Source organism: Beta vulgaris, chromosome 4 (genome assembly GCF_026745355.1).
Source record: "Beta vulgaris subsp. vulgaris cultivar EL10 chromosome 4, EL10.2, whole genome shotgun sequence".
NCBI lineage: Eukaryota > Viridiplantae > Streptophyta > Magnoliopsida > Caryophyllales > Amaranthaceae > Beta > Beta vulgaris.
In genome coordinates, this window is record NC_079205.1 from 5,238,377 (window position 1) to 5,249,952 (window position 11,576).

Consider the following 11,576-nt stretch of genomic DNA (forward strand, 5'->3'; position numbering starts at 1 on the left):
CAGAATCAATAATCCATATTGATTTAAGAAGTATACCTGCCACATTAGCAGAGGAGACAAGGTTGTTAGAAGATTCTCCAACACCTTGCTTGATTTGTATGGTGTTAAGAAAGTCTTGAAACATAGAGTGAAGCATAGCATTGTCAACATGATTAACAGAGGCAGTAGATGGACCAGCAGCAGAGAAATCAAGAGGAGTATCCTCAAAGGAGGTGTCAATAGTAACATGAGCACTCAACTTGCCAGAATTGTGACTAAAAGAACTAGGACCAGGTTTCTTGTGATACCAATCAGGAAATCCAATAAGTTTGAAACATTGATCCTTAAGATGTCCTTTACCCTTGCAATAATCACAATGCAAGTTTAATTTCTCCAGTTTTTCCTTCTTCCAGTCTCTTTTTCCACCAGAACTTCTTTGAACTGCCAGAGCACTTATTTCTTGAGTTGAATATTGAGTTCCAGAGATCTGTTTTTGTTTTTCAATCTGCTGAGCTAAGGCAAATGCTCTATTAATGGAAGGTAGAGGATCCATTGATAGAATATTAGTGATAACATTGTCATATCCATCATTAAGTCCAAGCAAGAACTCAACCAATTTTTCTTCTGCCTGAAAATCTGCAATCTTCTTCATAAAATTGCAGCTACATTTTGCAATAGCACCACAACTACAATCTGGAAAATTCCTTAAGTTCTGTATTTCATCCCACAATCGCTTCATTTTCCCAAAATAAACCACAACAGACATGTTTTCTTGCTTCAATTTCTCCAAATCCTTCTTTAACTGATATATTTGAGGTCCATTGGACTGACCATACCTCTCACAAACTTCATTCCATAGTTGAATTGAACTCTCTACAAAAGTGAAATTCTCACCAATTTCCGGTTCCATAGAGTTCATAATCCAACAAGTAATCAGATAATCACATCTAATCCATCTATTGAAATCCTTATCATTAGAATTAGGTTTCGTAATTGATCCATCAAGAAATCCAAGCTTATTCTTCGCAATCAAAGCTCGTTTTACATTTCTTTTCCAGCTAACAAAATTAGTTGAATTCAAATTAATTGCAACTAATTTGTTCATAGTTTGATCTGAATTAGAAATGTAAAATGGATCATTGTAATTGATACTCACATTACTGTCATTATTGACAGAATTATTTCCAGGACTTTCCGCCATTGATTGAAGCAAAGAAGAAGAAATTTCCAGAATAATCTTCTACAATCTTTAACTTCAGAATGTGTTCAATCAAGAATTTTCTTCAAATTCATATGCGGATCAAGAAAAGAACCCGCTCTGATACCATGTGAATTGTATAGAGAGGAATGAGAGAAGAAAGAGAGAGAGAAAACTATCTCCTCTATTCTGTTATTAGTGCAAAAGTAAAGTCAATATTACAGTAAGAGGTGTATTTATACTGTAGTTAGTTATAACTAACTAACAGAAATTTATTGAAGGCTAATAACAGAAACTAATAACATCAGCTATTTATTACATAGACTCATACATCATAACTTCAAAACTATATATATTTGATCCAAGGAAGATAAATATATAATATGGAGTACATATATTTCACCAAGAATAAGATGATTATTACATGAGACAACATTAGTAGCTGAAAAGTACATAATATTGAATATCCTTATAATAACTTTTATATACATAAGTCTATCGAAAACATCATGTTAAGAGATAACTACAACGTTCAAAGCATTACGGTGTTGCATAGCAGTATTTCTGAGGATCGTAGCAAGTATTTCTGCATTGCGATTATTCTCCGCCACTTTTAGTATGAGTTTTTGTAAGGCACGTCCATATGTTATCAAAAAAATTAGAATTTTAAATTCATTAACACTTCCTCGAAACCCTTTAATCTCCACAACTTTCAAATTATTTGTCACGCAGCCATTCCTCGATGGTTCTTCAGACCAAAGTGTTTCGTACATGTCATGGCCAAGCAAGGCCAAGTCTTCCTGTTTGATTGATGAAATCAAATTGTCGTTGAACGTCAGTTACTTAGTTATTTTATTTCTTTTCAAGTATTATAGTAGAGTACATAAGAAAACGAGTATAATTTATTTATGATATTAATATACTTACCTAATATCATAAGAAAATTATACTCGTTTCCTTATGTATTCTAATATATATATATTGCTCCTTTCTTTTCTTAAATATCTTCTTACTACTATTAATAAAGATTTGTGAGATATAAAGCTAGTTAACATATATAAATTTTAATATAAAAATCTATTGATGTATAAATTTTAATGATAGTTTAATTATAAAATTAACTTAATGAATGGAGTAGATCTATGATTAAAAATAAATAGTTCAAATTATTCAAGTACGTGCAATAATATATAGCTTACCTCGAAGATAGTTGGTTGTCCAAACTCGAACTGGAGTTTCTCCAACAAAGGATAAGTATCTAATAGAAGATATATACCATTAAACTCAGATGGATGAAATGCAGTTTTTATTGTAAGGTTGTTCACAAGAGGTCGTCCACGAAGCCTTAATGCAAGAGGAAAAACCTGATCATGTTATAATTATATGGAGGTGTCACAAAACAAAAATAATTAAGTTCGTTGTTAGATTTCATAATGTAAAAACGTGGTGTAGCTCAAAACAAATAAAAAAGCGGCAAAAACCGCGCAAATAGGAGAAATATCATATGTAGCCACCTGCTCTGTAAAATGTTACTAGTTTATTATATGCTATGTAGCATGGGTAATTCTTCTGGGTCACGTACTCGTATAATTCAATTATCAAGATCCATTTTAAACAATAAAGTCATCGTCTTCAAACTACCCCTGGGTAATAAGAATGGATCCATATGGATCTGGATCCAAAACGGATCTTTGCCATCGTCTTCAAACTACCCTAATTTTCACAATGATTAAACATTTTAAACAATAAAGTCATCTAATATCAACCAAAAAATACATTTAATGTTTGAAAAATAACCATTGCAACTACTTACAACTATTCAATTATCAAACTGTAGATTAGTAATCAATCCAATTTTCAGCTCAATTATCCAGTAAATTCGCACAAAAATCACACATTAATTGGAACAATAATCTGAAATTCAAGCGAAAATCCGTTTTACATATAATAACTAATATTATAATATAATATTAAATAATAATATTTCTATAAAAACTGGTAAACGGATCTGAATCCAGGTAATAAATTAGGTACCGTTCCAGATCCGTTTTTTGAAGGAGGAACCATGCCAGATCGTACCCAGATCCATAGGGTCCACAATTTGAGGACCCAAATCTGTGAAAAATGGATCTGGATCCACGGATCCGGGTAGGATCTATTACCAACTACCATCTCTCTAATCAGTACAAGTAGGTGACTTAGAAGAAATAACAATGCTACATAGGTTATTATAACATGTATGTTGTAAATAAAAACTGTGCCAAAAGATGTCATAGAGAAATATCATGAAAACTAACAGAATCACACCTAAAAAATACACCCCTAAAGAGTAAGACCACATATAAAATTGATTAAATAAATCCAGATAAGAATAGGGAAAGGAAAAGAAAAAAAGACAATAAATAGACACAAAAACAAAGAAAAAAAAAACAATTAACTACCAATTTATTAAGAAAAAGATGCAATGTATAATTCATCTAAGTTCATTTTTACTTAACACGTGCAAAGAACTACATTATCGTTTTCAAAATCATAGAAGGTTCATATTGAATAAAGCATAAAAAGCAATAAATCATACAATAGTATCAATTTCGATACTTTACCAATTAAAGAACAAAAAAATTCAATAATTGTAAAATAATACCTGACTTATGTAACTACAAACGGTTAGAGATCTTGCAAAGTAGAACTTGGAGAGGAGAGGGGCAATCTTGTCTCCATCTTCCTCATCAAACATCTCAATGAGCCCAAAATCAACGTCTGCCCTTTCCAAATTAGGGAAGTTGCTCAATCCAAATTGCACAAATGACCCACAATACTTGAAACATGTAAGATTGGGTGCAATGACACTTAGGGCTAACAAATCGACACACTTATCTATTATTAACGTCTTCAAACTTTTGGATTCAATCACATAAATCGTTGATTTAAAGCACTTAGACACAATTAAACTCTCTAATAAAGGACAATTTTTCACCAGTTTTCGAAGTATGGATTCATCAGTTATCTCTATCCACCCTAAAGAAATACTTTTTAAGGTACGACCAAGATACATAAACTTGTCAACCCTAAAAACACATGACACCAATTTTAAGGACTCCAATGACTTGTATTCATAAACAAATTGTGGAAGATCAAATCTTCCTACGTACGTACTACTATTATTCAATGGAAGTTGTGCCTCACTATTTAAACATGAGAAATCAAGTTTAAGAGACTTTGTTTGACGTAAAAGGGCAAGATATATGAAACTCTCAATATTAAATTGGTAGTTTTGAGGGTCGGAAAAAGTTAGGGAAAAAGATGATATAGAGGGTGAATTTGTTTGATTTTGAAGCCATCTATACCCAAAGTTTATACAAGCAACTTGTTGAAGTTTTTTAAGGTTTTGCATTTGATCAGGCTCATCATTTTGGTGTTCATGGTTCCCATTATTGTTTATAGTTAAGAAATGGCGGTCGTTGATTTCGACATTAGTCCGAAAACGCCACAAATTACGCCATTGTTTTGCCAAGATGCTTGTCTTAACAGCATCTTTGAGAGAAAGAAGTGAGAGTATGGTGATGAGAAGAGTTTCTGGAAGTAAAGAAAAATGGTCTTGGTTAAGGGCCATTTTCAAGGCTAGAAAGAAAGGAAAAATGAGTGTTTTTATGAACTATAGGAAATAAGAATAGAGGAAGAGAAGAACCATTTAATGGAATTCAATGTAGATGATGAAGAAAAAATGTGAACGAATATATAGGAAGACAAGTGAAGGTTGATGAGAATATAGGTTTAAGGCGGAGTTGCATGTAAATATATAACATGCCGTCAAAAAGTGTTTAAAAAGGAGTTTTTATTTTGGTGTCGTTTCAAAAATCTAAATATTAGAAGTATAACAATTACACTACCTTTTTCATTGTATTATTGGATGCCTAGATTGAAATATATGGACGTCCAACATGAGCATTAGCTAGTATGATAAGTTAACTTTTATATAAAATTATGTATTTGGATAATAAAATGCATACTCATCCTCTAATCTCATCAATTCGAAGAAGTTAAACAACAATATTCCACTGAATTAGAAAAAAAAAACTAAGTATATATCATCATGATTCATGATATTGATTTCCCTTTGGTGAGAGGGATTGGAGGCACACCGAAAAAATATTATTAAACTGAGTAACGAAATAATATTTTTTTTCTTAATGCGTATTGAACAACATGAAGCTTTGAAAAAAGAAATATTTAAACAAGCCACTTTTTTTAAAAAAAAAAAAAAACACGAAGCGTAAACTATAATAAGTTAGTTAAGACTAAGTTTTAACGAACTTTTAAAAATCTACTGGAGAATTCAAGACTAACTACTTAAGAGACGGATTTTTAAGTTGGCGCGAATTAGATTTTGGCTACTTTGAGGAAACAAGAGAACAATATAACCTGACAATTAGTTTTAATTTAGTACTATTTAAGTACTCATTTAGTTACCAAATAGAATCCATTATTAATTTTAGATAATGATAGAGTGAATACCCAGCCTTCACTCATGTTGTCATAGAAGGTGATATTTAATTTGTTCTTTTCCGTACTGTGTACGGTAAAACACGGACGAGCCACATGCTAAAAAACAATGAAAATATCGTTAGGATTTAAATTCAGGAATTCATTTAAGAGATTCTACATGCTTTAAAATGTAATACATTGTACTATATAGAGCTCTTTTTTTTGTAGAATCAAAATAGGTATCGCATTTATTTAGTGAGAATCCTTCAAGATTTTGTCGTTCAAGAATATGTACATTGTAAAGAACTTTTATAAAGTTTATTTTAAAAAAATTATATATTTTATCATTATAAATTTGGGATAAGACAATAAGTAATAAGACGGATTTCAAAATTACCACGAATTTAATGTAGGCTAACAAACATATGAAAATTTGTGATTGTCGTGGAAGAAAAAGCTTTCTATTTCGTATTATGCATACAAAACAGCTGAGAATTTAAATATTGGAAATAATAGAAACAAAATTTTCTAGGTATTGATCAACGAGAGATTCTACATGCTAGAGATTTGTTTAGCTTTTAGGTTAATGTAATTGTTTATAGAAAACGAAAAAGATTGACATAAAAATACTTGCATATGATTTTGGGCGCGCGAAATATCAAAATGAGAAGTGTGATGTATTTAGCTTAGGTAGATATTAGTATGTATTATGAAATGAATCCTTTGAGATTTCCTCAGTCAAAACATTATTTCAAAATGTGCACTTTGAGATGGGAGGTGCAAGATTTACAAGCAAAGGCAATTGGTATTTATTACTTGGAGCGCTTTTTTCTTTTGGTGAGATTGTTTTGCAACTAGCACAGTTATAACGTAGGTAGGACTTGAACCAGTTTTTAGTTTTTTTTTTTTTTTTTTTTTTGAGGGGAAAACAGGTCAAAAGATTATATTAAATCAATTTCCGCCAAAGCTAAAATGCTTTGGGGAAAAGAATCAAACCATACAGTTTCAGAGTCCATCTCAATCTCCCATCTAGCAGCTAAGTGAGCAACAGTATTACCCGTTCTCCTTACATGATTAATAGAAAAAGCAGAAAAATTATGGCTAGCTTCTCGAATAGCATCATATAGCAGGAAGATCGGTGCATATCCTCTCACCCCCTTCGCAACATGTTGCACCGCATTCAAGGCATCACTCTCCACAATAACTCGGCTGAAACCAAGCCTACCAGCCACCTGCGACCCAAATTTCAAAGCACCCGCCTCGGCCATAGCAGCATCCCATCGTTGACTGCAGCGACACACCGTCATTCCAACCACCTGACCACCAGAATCTCGGGCCACCACCCCCAAAACCCACCCCAACACCATCCATAACATGCGCATCCACATTTAGCTTGATAAAATCATTAGGAGGAGGGCTCCATCTACACACAGCCGAGGATCGAGCCATTACCCGTGGAACAAACACCTTGTGCGCATACTCCATATAATCATTAACAAGCTTCATAAGGCCCAGCGCAATTGATAACGGTTGCGGATTTACATTTTCGAACACCACAAGATTTCTGGCATACCACGCCGCCCAGCATAAAGATGCAAAAATTACAAAGTCAGCTTTACATACCTTAGCATGTATCCATTCAAACGCAGCCGCAAAAGATAAGTGAGGGACCTGCTCAATGAGTTCATGTAACTTACTACTCTCCCAAATTTCCTGAGCATATTTACAATAAAAGAGAGAATGAGTAATGGTCTCCTCGGCACCGCCACAGACTGGACAAGTGACATCCTCTATAACATGTTTATATCTCAACCGTTCCCTCACCGCAAGACTGCCCCGACACGCCCGCCAGAGGAAGTGGAGCAGCTTCGGAGGGCCCTCAAGCTTCCAAACATGGCGCCATTGGTCCATCTCCTCCGTACTATGCTGAAGTTGCCACGAATTAACGCATCCCTTTCTAGCGAGCCAGTACCCCGACTTTACAGAAAACACACCATCTTTATTAGGCCACCAGTACAGCACATCCGAACTCCAAGGTTGGGAAAGCGGGATATCCCAAACCAGCCGCCTATCATGAGCCCCAAACGTCACATTGAGCATCGCTGCATTCCATCTACCTGTTTCGAAACAAATTAAATCGGCTACCCTGAGATCTCTATTCGAGTTTGCAGTGGGTGTAGGCACAAGATGAGAGCCGTGTCCCGGTAGCCAAGCATCGTCCCAAACCCGGATTTGTGTTCCGTTTCCTACTCTCCACTTCACCCCTTCCATGAGTAGAGCTTTTGCCCCCCCCACAAACTCCGCCATGAGTAGCTAGGACTGAAACCACACGGAGCTTCGAGAAAAGAGCAATTCTTGAAGTAGCGTGCCTTCATAATATCATGTAGGAGAGTGCCCGAGCCATGCATTAAGCGCCAACCTTGCTTAGCTAATAGGGCCATATTGAAGCTCTTCAAGTCCCGAAACCCCAATCCCCCCATAGCCTTAGGTAGACATAAATCCTCCCACTTATGCCAGTGAAGTTTTCTGTGAGACTCAGTAGATCCCCACCAAAAGCGGGCAAATAGAGAATGAATCTCATCAAGTAGTCCATCAGGAATTTTAAAAATACTCATCATGTAGGTAGGAATTGCCTGTGCCACCGCCTTAATCATTATTTCCTTTCCCGGTCTAGACAACAATTTCTCTTTCCACCCTTGAAGCTTCTTCCATATTCTCTCTTTCAAACAGGCAAACACCGCTTTTTTTGATCTGCCAATAATAGTCGGGAGACCCAGATACTTCTCATGGCGATCAACTTCCCTCACCCCAAGAGTCTCAACAATATCCTTTCTTCGATCTGCAGGAACATTTTTACTGAAAGCTACCTCCGTTTTGCTGAGATTGACCTTTTGACCCGATGCCCTCTCATATGTACTGATAATATCAGCAACTCTAGAGCATTCTTGCAACGTAGCTTTTGCAAAAAGAATACTGTCATCCGCGAAGAAAAGATGAGAAACCCGTGGTGCACCCCTACAAACCGTAATGGATAGCCCGTTCTCGTGCGGCTTTATCAAGCAACATGGAAAAAGCATCAGCACAAAGTAAAAATAAATAGGGAGATATCGGGTCACCTTGCCTCAAACCACGTGATGGCACTAGAAACCCGTCAATCCGGCCATTGATCTTGAAAGTAAAAGAAGTACTCTCAAGTAACATTCTAACCCGATAAATCCATGCCTCACTGAAACCCAACTTTTCCATCACACACATCAGAAAGCTCCACTCCACACGATCATATGCTTTGCTCATATCAAGTTTCAGAGCTATGGACCCCTCTGCACCTTCCGTCCTTCTCTTCATAGCATGGAACACTTCAAACGCAACCAAAGCATTATCTGTTATCAACCGTTTTGGAACAAAAGCACTTTGTTGCAAAGATATGATGTCCCCCAGAAACTGTTTCAGTTTGTTAGCCATGACTTTTGACACAATTTTATACAAGACATTACACAAACTGATTGGACGAAAATCCCCCATACATTTAGGCTCAGCACATTTGGGAATCAGAACAATACACGTTTTATTTATTGCAGATAAATCATTATTTCCCACCCACCAATTCTGAACAAAAGTAATAACATCCTGCCCAATCACATGCCAAAATTTCTGAAAAAATAGAGCGTGCATACCATCCGGTCCCGGCGCCTTGTTTGGGTGCATTTGAAACAAAGCCTGTCGAACCTCTTCCCCTGAAGGAGCCGCATCTAGAGCCTGATTCATTTGGTACGTAACCCGCGAGCACAGACCTGCCGTGGCCTCATCAAACCCCGTTGGGGTGCCCCCTTTAAATAAAACATCGAAATAGGCATGAACTATCTCGTTAATTGAGTCATCCTCCGTATGCCATGTGTTATTCGAATCCATCAATCCACAAATTCTATTCCTTTTGCGCCTCTGACTCGCTTTGTGGTGGAAATAACTCGTATTCTTATCACCATCACGAACTGCATTCACACGTGCCCGCGCATGCCAATAAGACTCCTCCATTCTATGTAATTCATCTAACTTCGTCGACAGCTCATTACACCTATCAAACATAATCGCATCAGGAAGATTACTTTGCGCCGCCTTCAGTTGAGTCTCCGTCTCCTTAATCTTCTTCTTAATATTACCAAAAGTAGACGCGGCCCACTTCGATAAATCAAGCGCCAGCAGCCCTATTCTTTTATCAATATCATCCCCCGTCTCCCTAGTCCATGAATCAGACACCACCTGATCACACTCGTCCCGTGATAGCCAAAGTGATTCAAACTTGAAGCTCCTACCACCCGAGCCGCGAGGATCACGTAACCCAGCCTTAAGCAAAATTGGCGCGTGGTCAGACTTGTATATAGGGAGGTGAGTGACATGCCACCATGGGAAAAGCTCGCGCCATCTAGCACACCCCATAAATCGATCCAGACACTCTCGAATAAGAGTAGCTCGAGAGTTACCCCTTTTCCATGTAAAACAGCTCCCATGAAAACCCAAATCGCTCATTGAACAATCATCAATAGCCTCCCGAAAATCATCCATTTGCCTCTCCCCTCTAACAGCACCACCATCTTTTTCAGTCATAGATACTATTTCATTGAAATCACCAAAGATGACAGTAGGAAGTGACCCCTCTCCACGTAAAGTCCTCATAAGTTCCCACGTCTTGTATTTATGTTCTGTTTCAGGCCACCCATAAATCCCCACCGCCCTCCAAACCGGATGCCCCTCATTATTTTTAACAGTGGCTTCTACATGATGCTCGGAAAAAGACGATATTTCCAAGTTAATCTCGCGCCACCATAACCCAATACCACCCGAATTACCTCTACTACTTAAGCATAAACCATCAGAAAAACCGCATTTATTACGTACCTTAACAAGATCATTTGAGTGCAGCATCGTTTCCATTACAAAAACGATGTTAGGCCTGTCTCTCCAACACCACATGCGAAGAGAATTGACTGTCCGAGGATGGCCCAATCCTTGACAGTTCCAACTTAATATATTCATGGCTCTTCGCGGGGTTGGATACACCCAACCTCCGCTACTTTGACAGACCCTACAACATCTGCCTCTTCAAGCTTCGTGCATTTGCCCTCACCTACCATTTCATCCATCGCCATATGACTAACCATCTCCTCCTGCTTACGTTTCTTTGTTGAAAAACCATCAATCTCCATAGAGTTCTGATTTTTTGGCACCACTCTCTTAATATTTCGACCCTTTTTCAATTTTCGAGATTCAGTCCCCACAACATTACCAACACCAATATTAAATAAAGTGCTAACCTGGGAGGAAGGGAAATCAGAATTAAATACCTCACTAGCCAGGGTCCCACTTTGTGGTGGGAAATTGCTCTCCTCATTAATGGGAGGGGACATAACAGGAGAATGATTTGTCATGTCCCCCACCGGTACAGCATCATGATTGGCACAATCCCCCAATTGATGAGAGGTCCACCTGGCATCCCCCTCCTGCCCCACATTATCCATCCTGCCTTGTACACCTTCGCCCGCCACATCAACACCCCACACATCCATTTCCCCAGCCACCGTACTCCCACCATGCACATTCCCCTTCATTAAAGATTTGCCAATAGACCCTGCCACACCCTCTTCACCCTGCATGGCTGCAGACGCATCCTTCTTCATGGGACTTTCGAACTGAAGAGCCCTACAGCAGCTTAGAAAAGCTTTTGTTTCCTCCTGCATTTTGAGACGCCCCCGTCGCGGAGATGCCCTAAGCCATGAGCCCCACTGATGTTCCATACTCCGCTCTTCCTCCGTGGCTTCAGCACAATCCCTTTCAATATGGGCCAGGATCCCGCAGACATAACAGAACGTGGGAAGACGCTCATATTTAATCTCCACCATGGCAATTTGCCCCTGCCTAT

The 11,576-nt window shown here is 37.6% G+C and overlaps 2 protein-coding genes across 2 annotated transcripts; both read right to left on the bottom strand.

The window, feature by feature from the left end:
• Positions 1–1,689: 1,689 nt before the first annotated feature.
• On the bottom strand, positions 1,690–4,790 carry LOC104907132 (putative F-box protein At3g29830). Its single transcript, XM_057393923.1, has 3 exons — positions 3,809–4,790; positions 2,377–2,549; positions 1,690–1,977 (listed from the first exon to the last, which is right to left on the bottom strand). Exons 1-3 carry the CDS (start codon positions 4,788–4,790, stop codon positions 1,690–1,692), a joined length of 1,443 nt encoding a protein of 480 aa, XP_057249906.1.
• Positions 4,791–6,603: 1,813 nt separating this feature from the next.
• LOC104903764 (uncharacterized) lies at positions 6,604–10,582 on the bottom strand. The gene is made up of 4 exons (XM_048641881.1): positions 8,870–10,582; positions 8,082–8,712; positions 6,888–7,779; positions 6,604–6,727 (listed from the first exon to the last, which is right to left on the bottom strand). The coding sequence occupies exons 1-4, from the start codon at positions 10,580–10,582 to the stop codon at positions 6,604–6,606; spliced, it is 3,360 nt and encodes a 1,119-aa protein (XP_048497838.1).
• Between the last annotated feature and the right edge of the window lie 994 nt (positions 10,583–11,576).

Coding starts and splice junctions, on each gene's coding strand:
- LOC104907132 (XM_057393923.1), bottom strand. CDS start 4,790: ATGGCCCTTAACCAAGACCATTTTTCTTTACTTCCAGAAACTCTTCTC. Junction 2,550..3,808: donor AAGTCAGGTATTATTTTACA/ATTATTGAATTT, acceptor TATAATTATAAC/ATGATCAGGTTTTTCCTCTT. Junction 1,978..2,376: donor GACAACCAACTATCTTCGAG/GTAAGCTATATA, acceptor TCAATCAAACAG/GAAGACTTGGCCTTGCTTGG.
- LOC104903764 (XM_048641881.1), bottom strand. CDS start 10,582: ATGCTGCACTCAAATGATCTTGTTAAGGTACGTAATAAATGCGGTTTT. Junction 8,713..8,869: donor GTGAGGCATGGATTTATCGG/GTTAGAATGTTA, acceptor TGCTTGATAAAG/CCGCACGAGAACGGGCTATC. Junction 7,780..8,081: donor GGCCCTATTAGCTAAGCAAG/GTTGGCGCTTAA, acceptor GTTTCGAAACAG/GTAGATGGAATGCAGCGATG.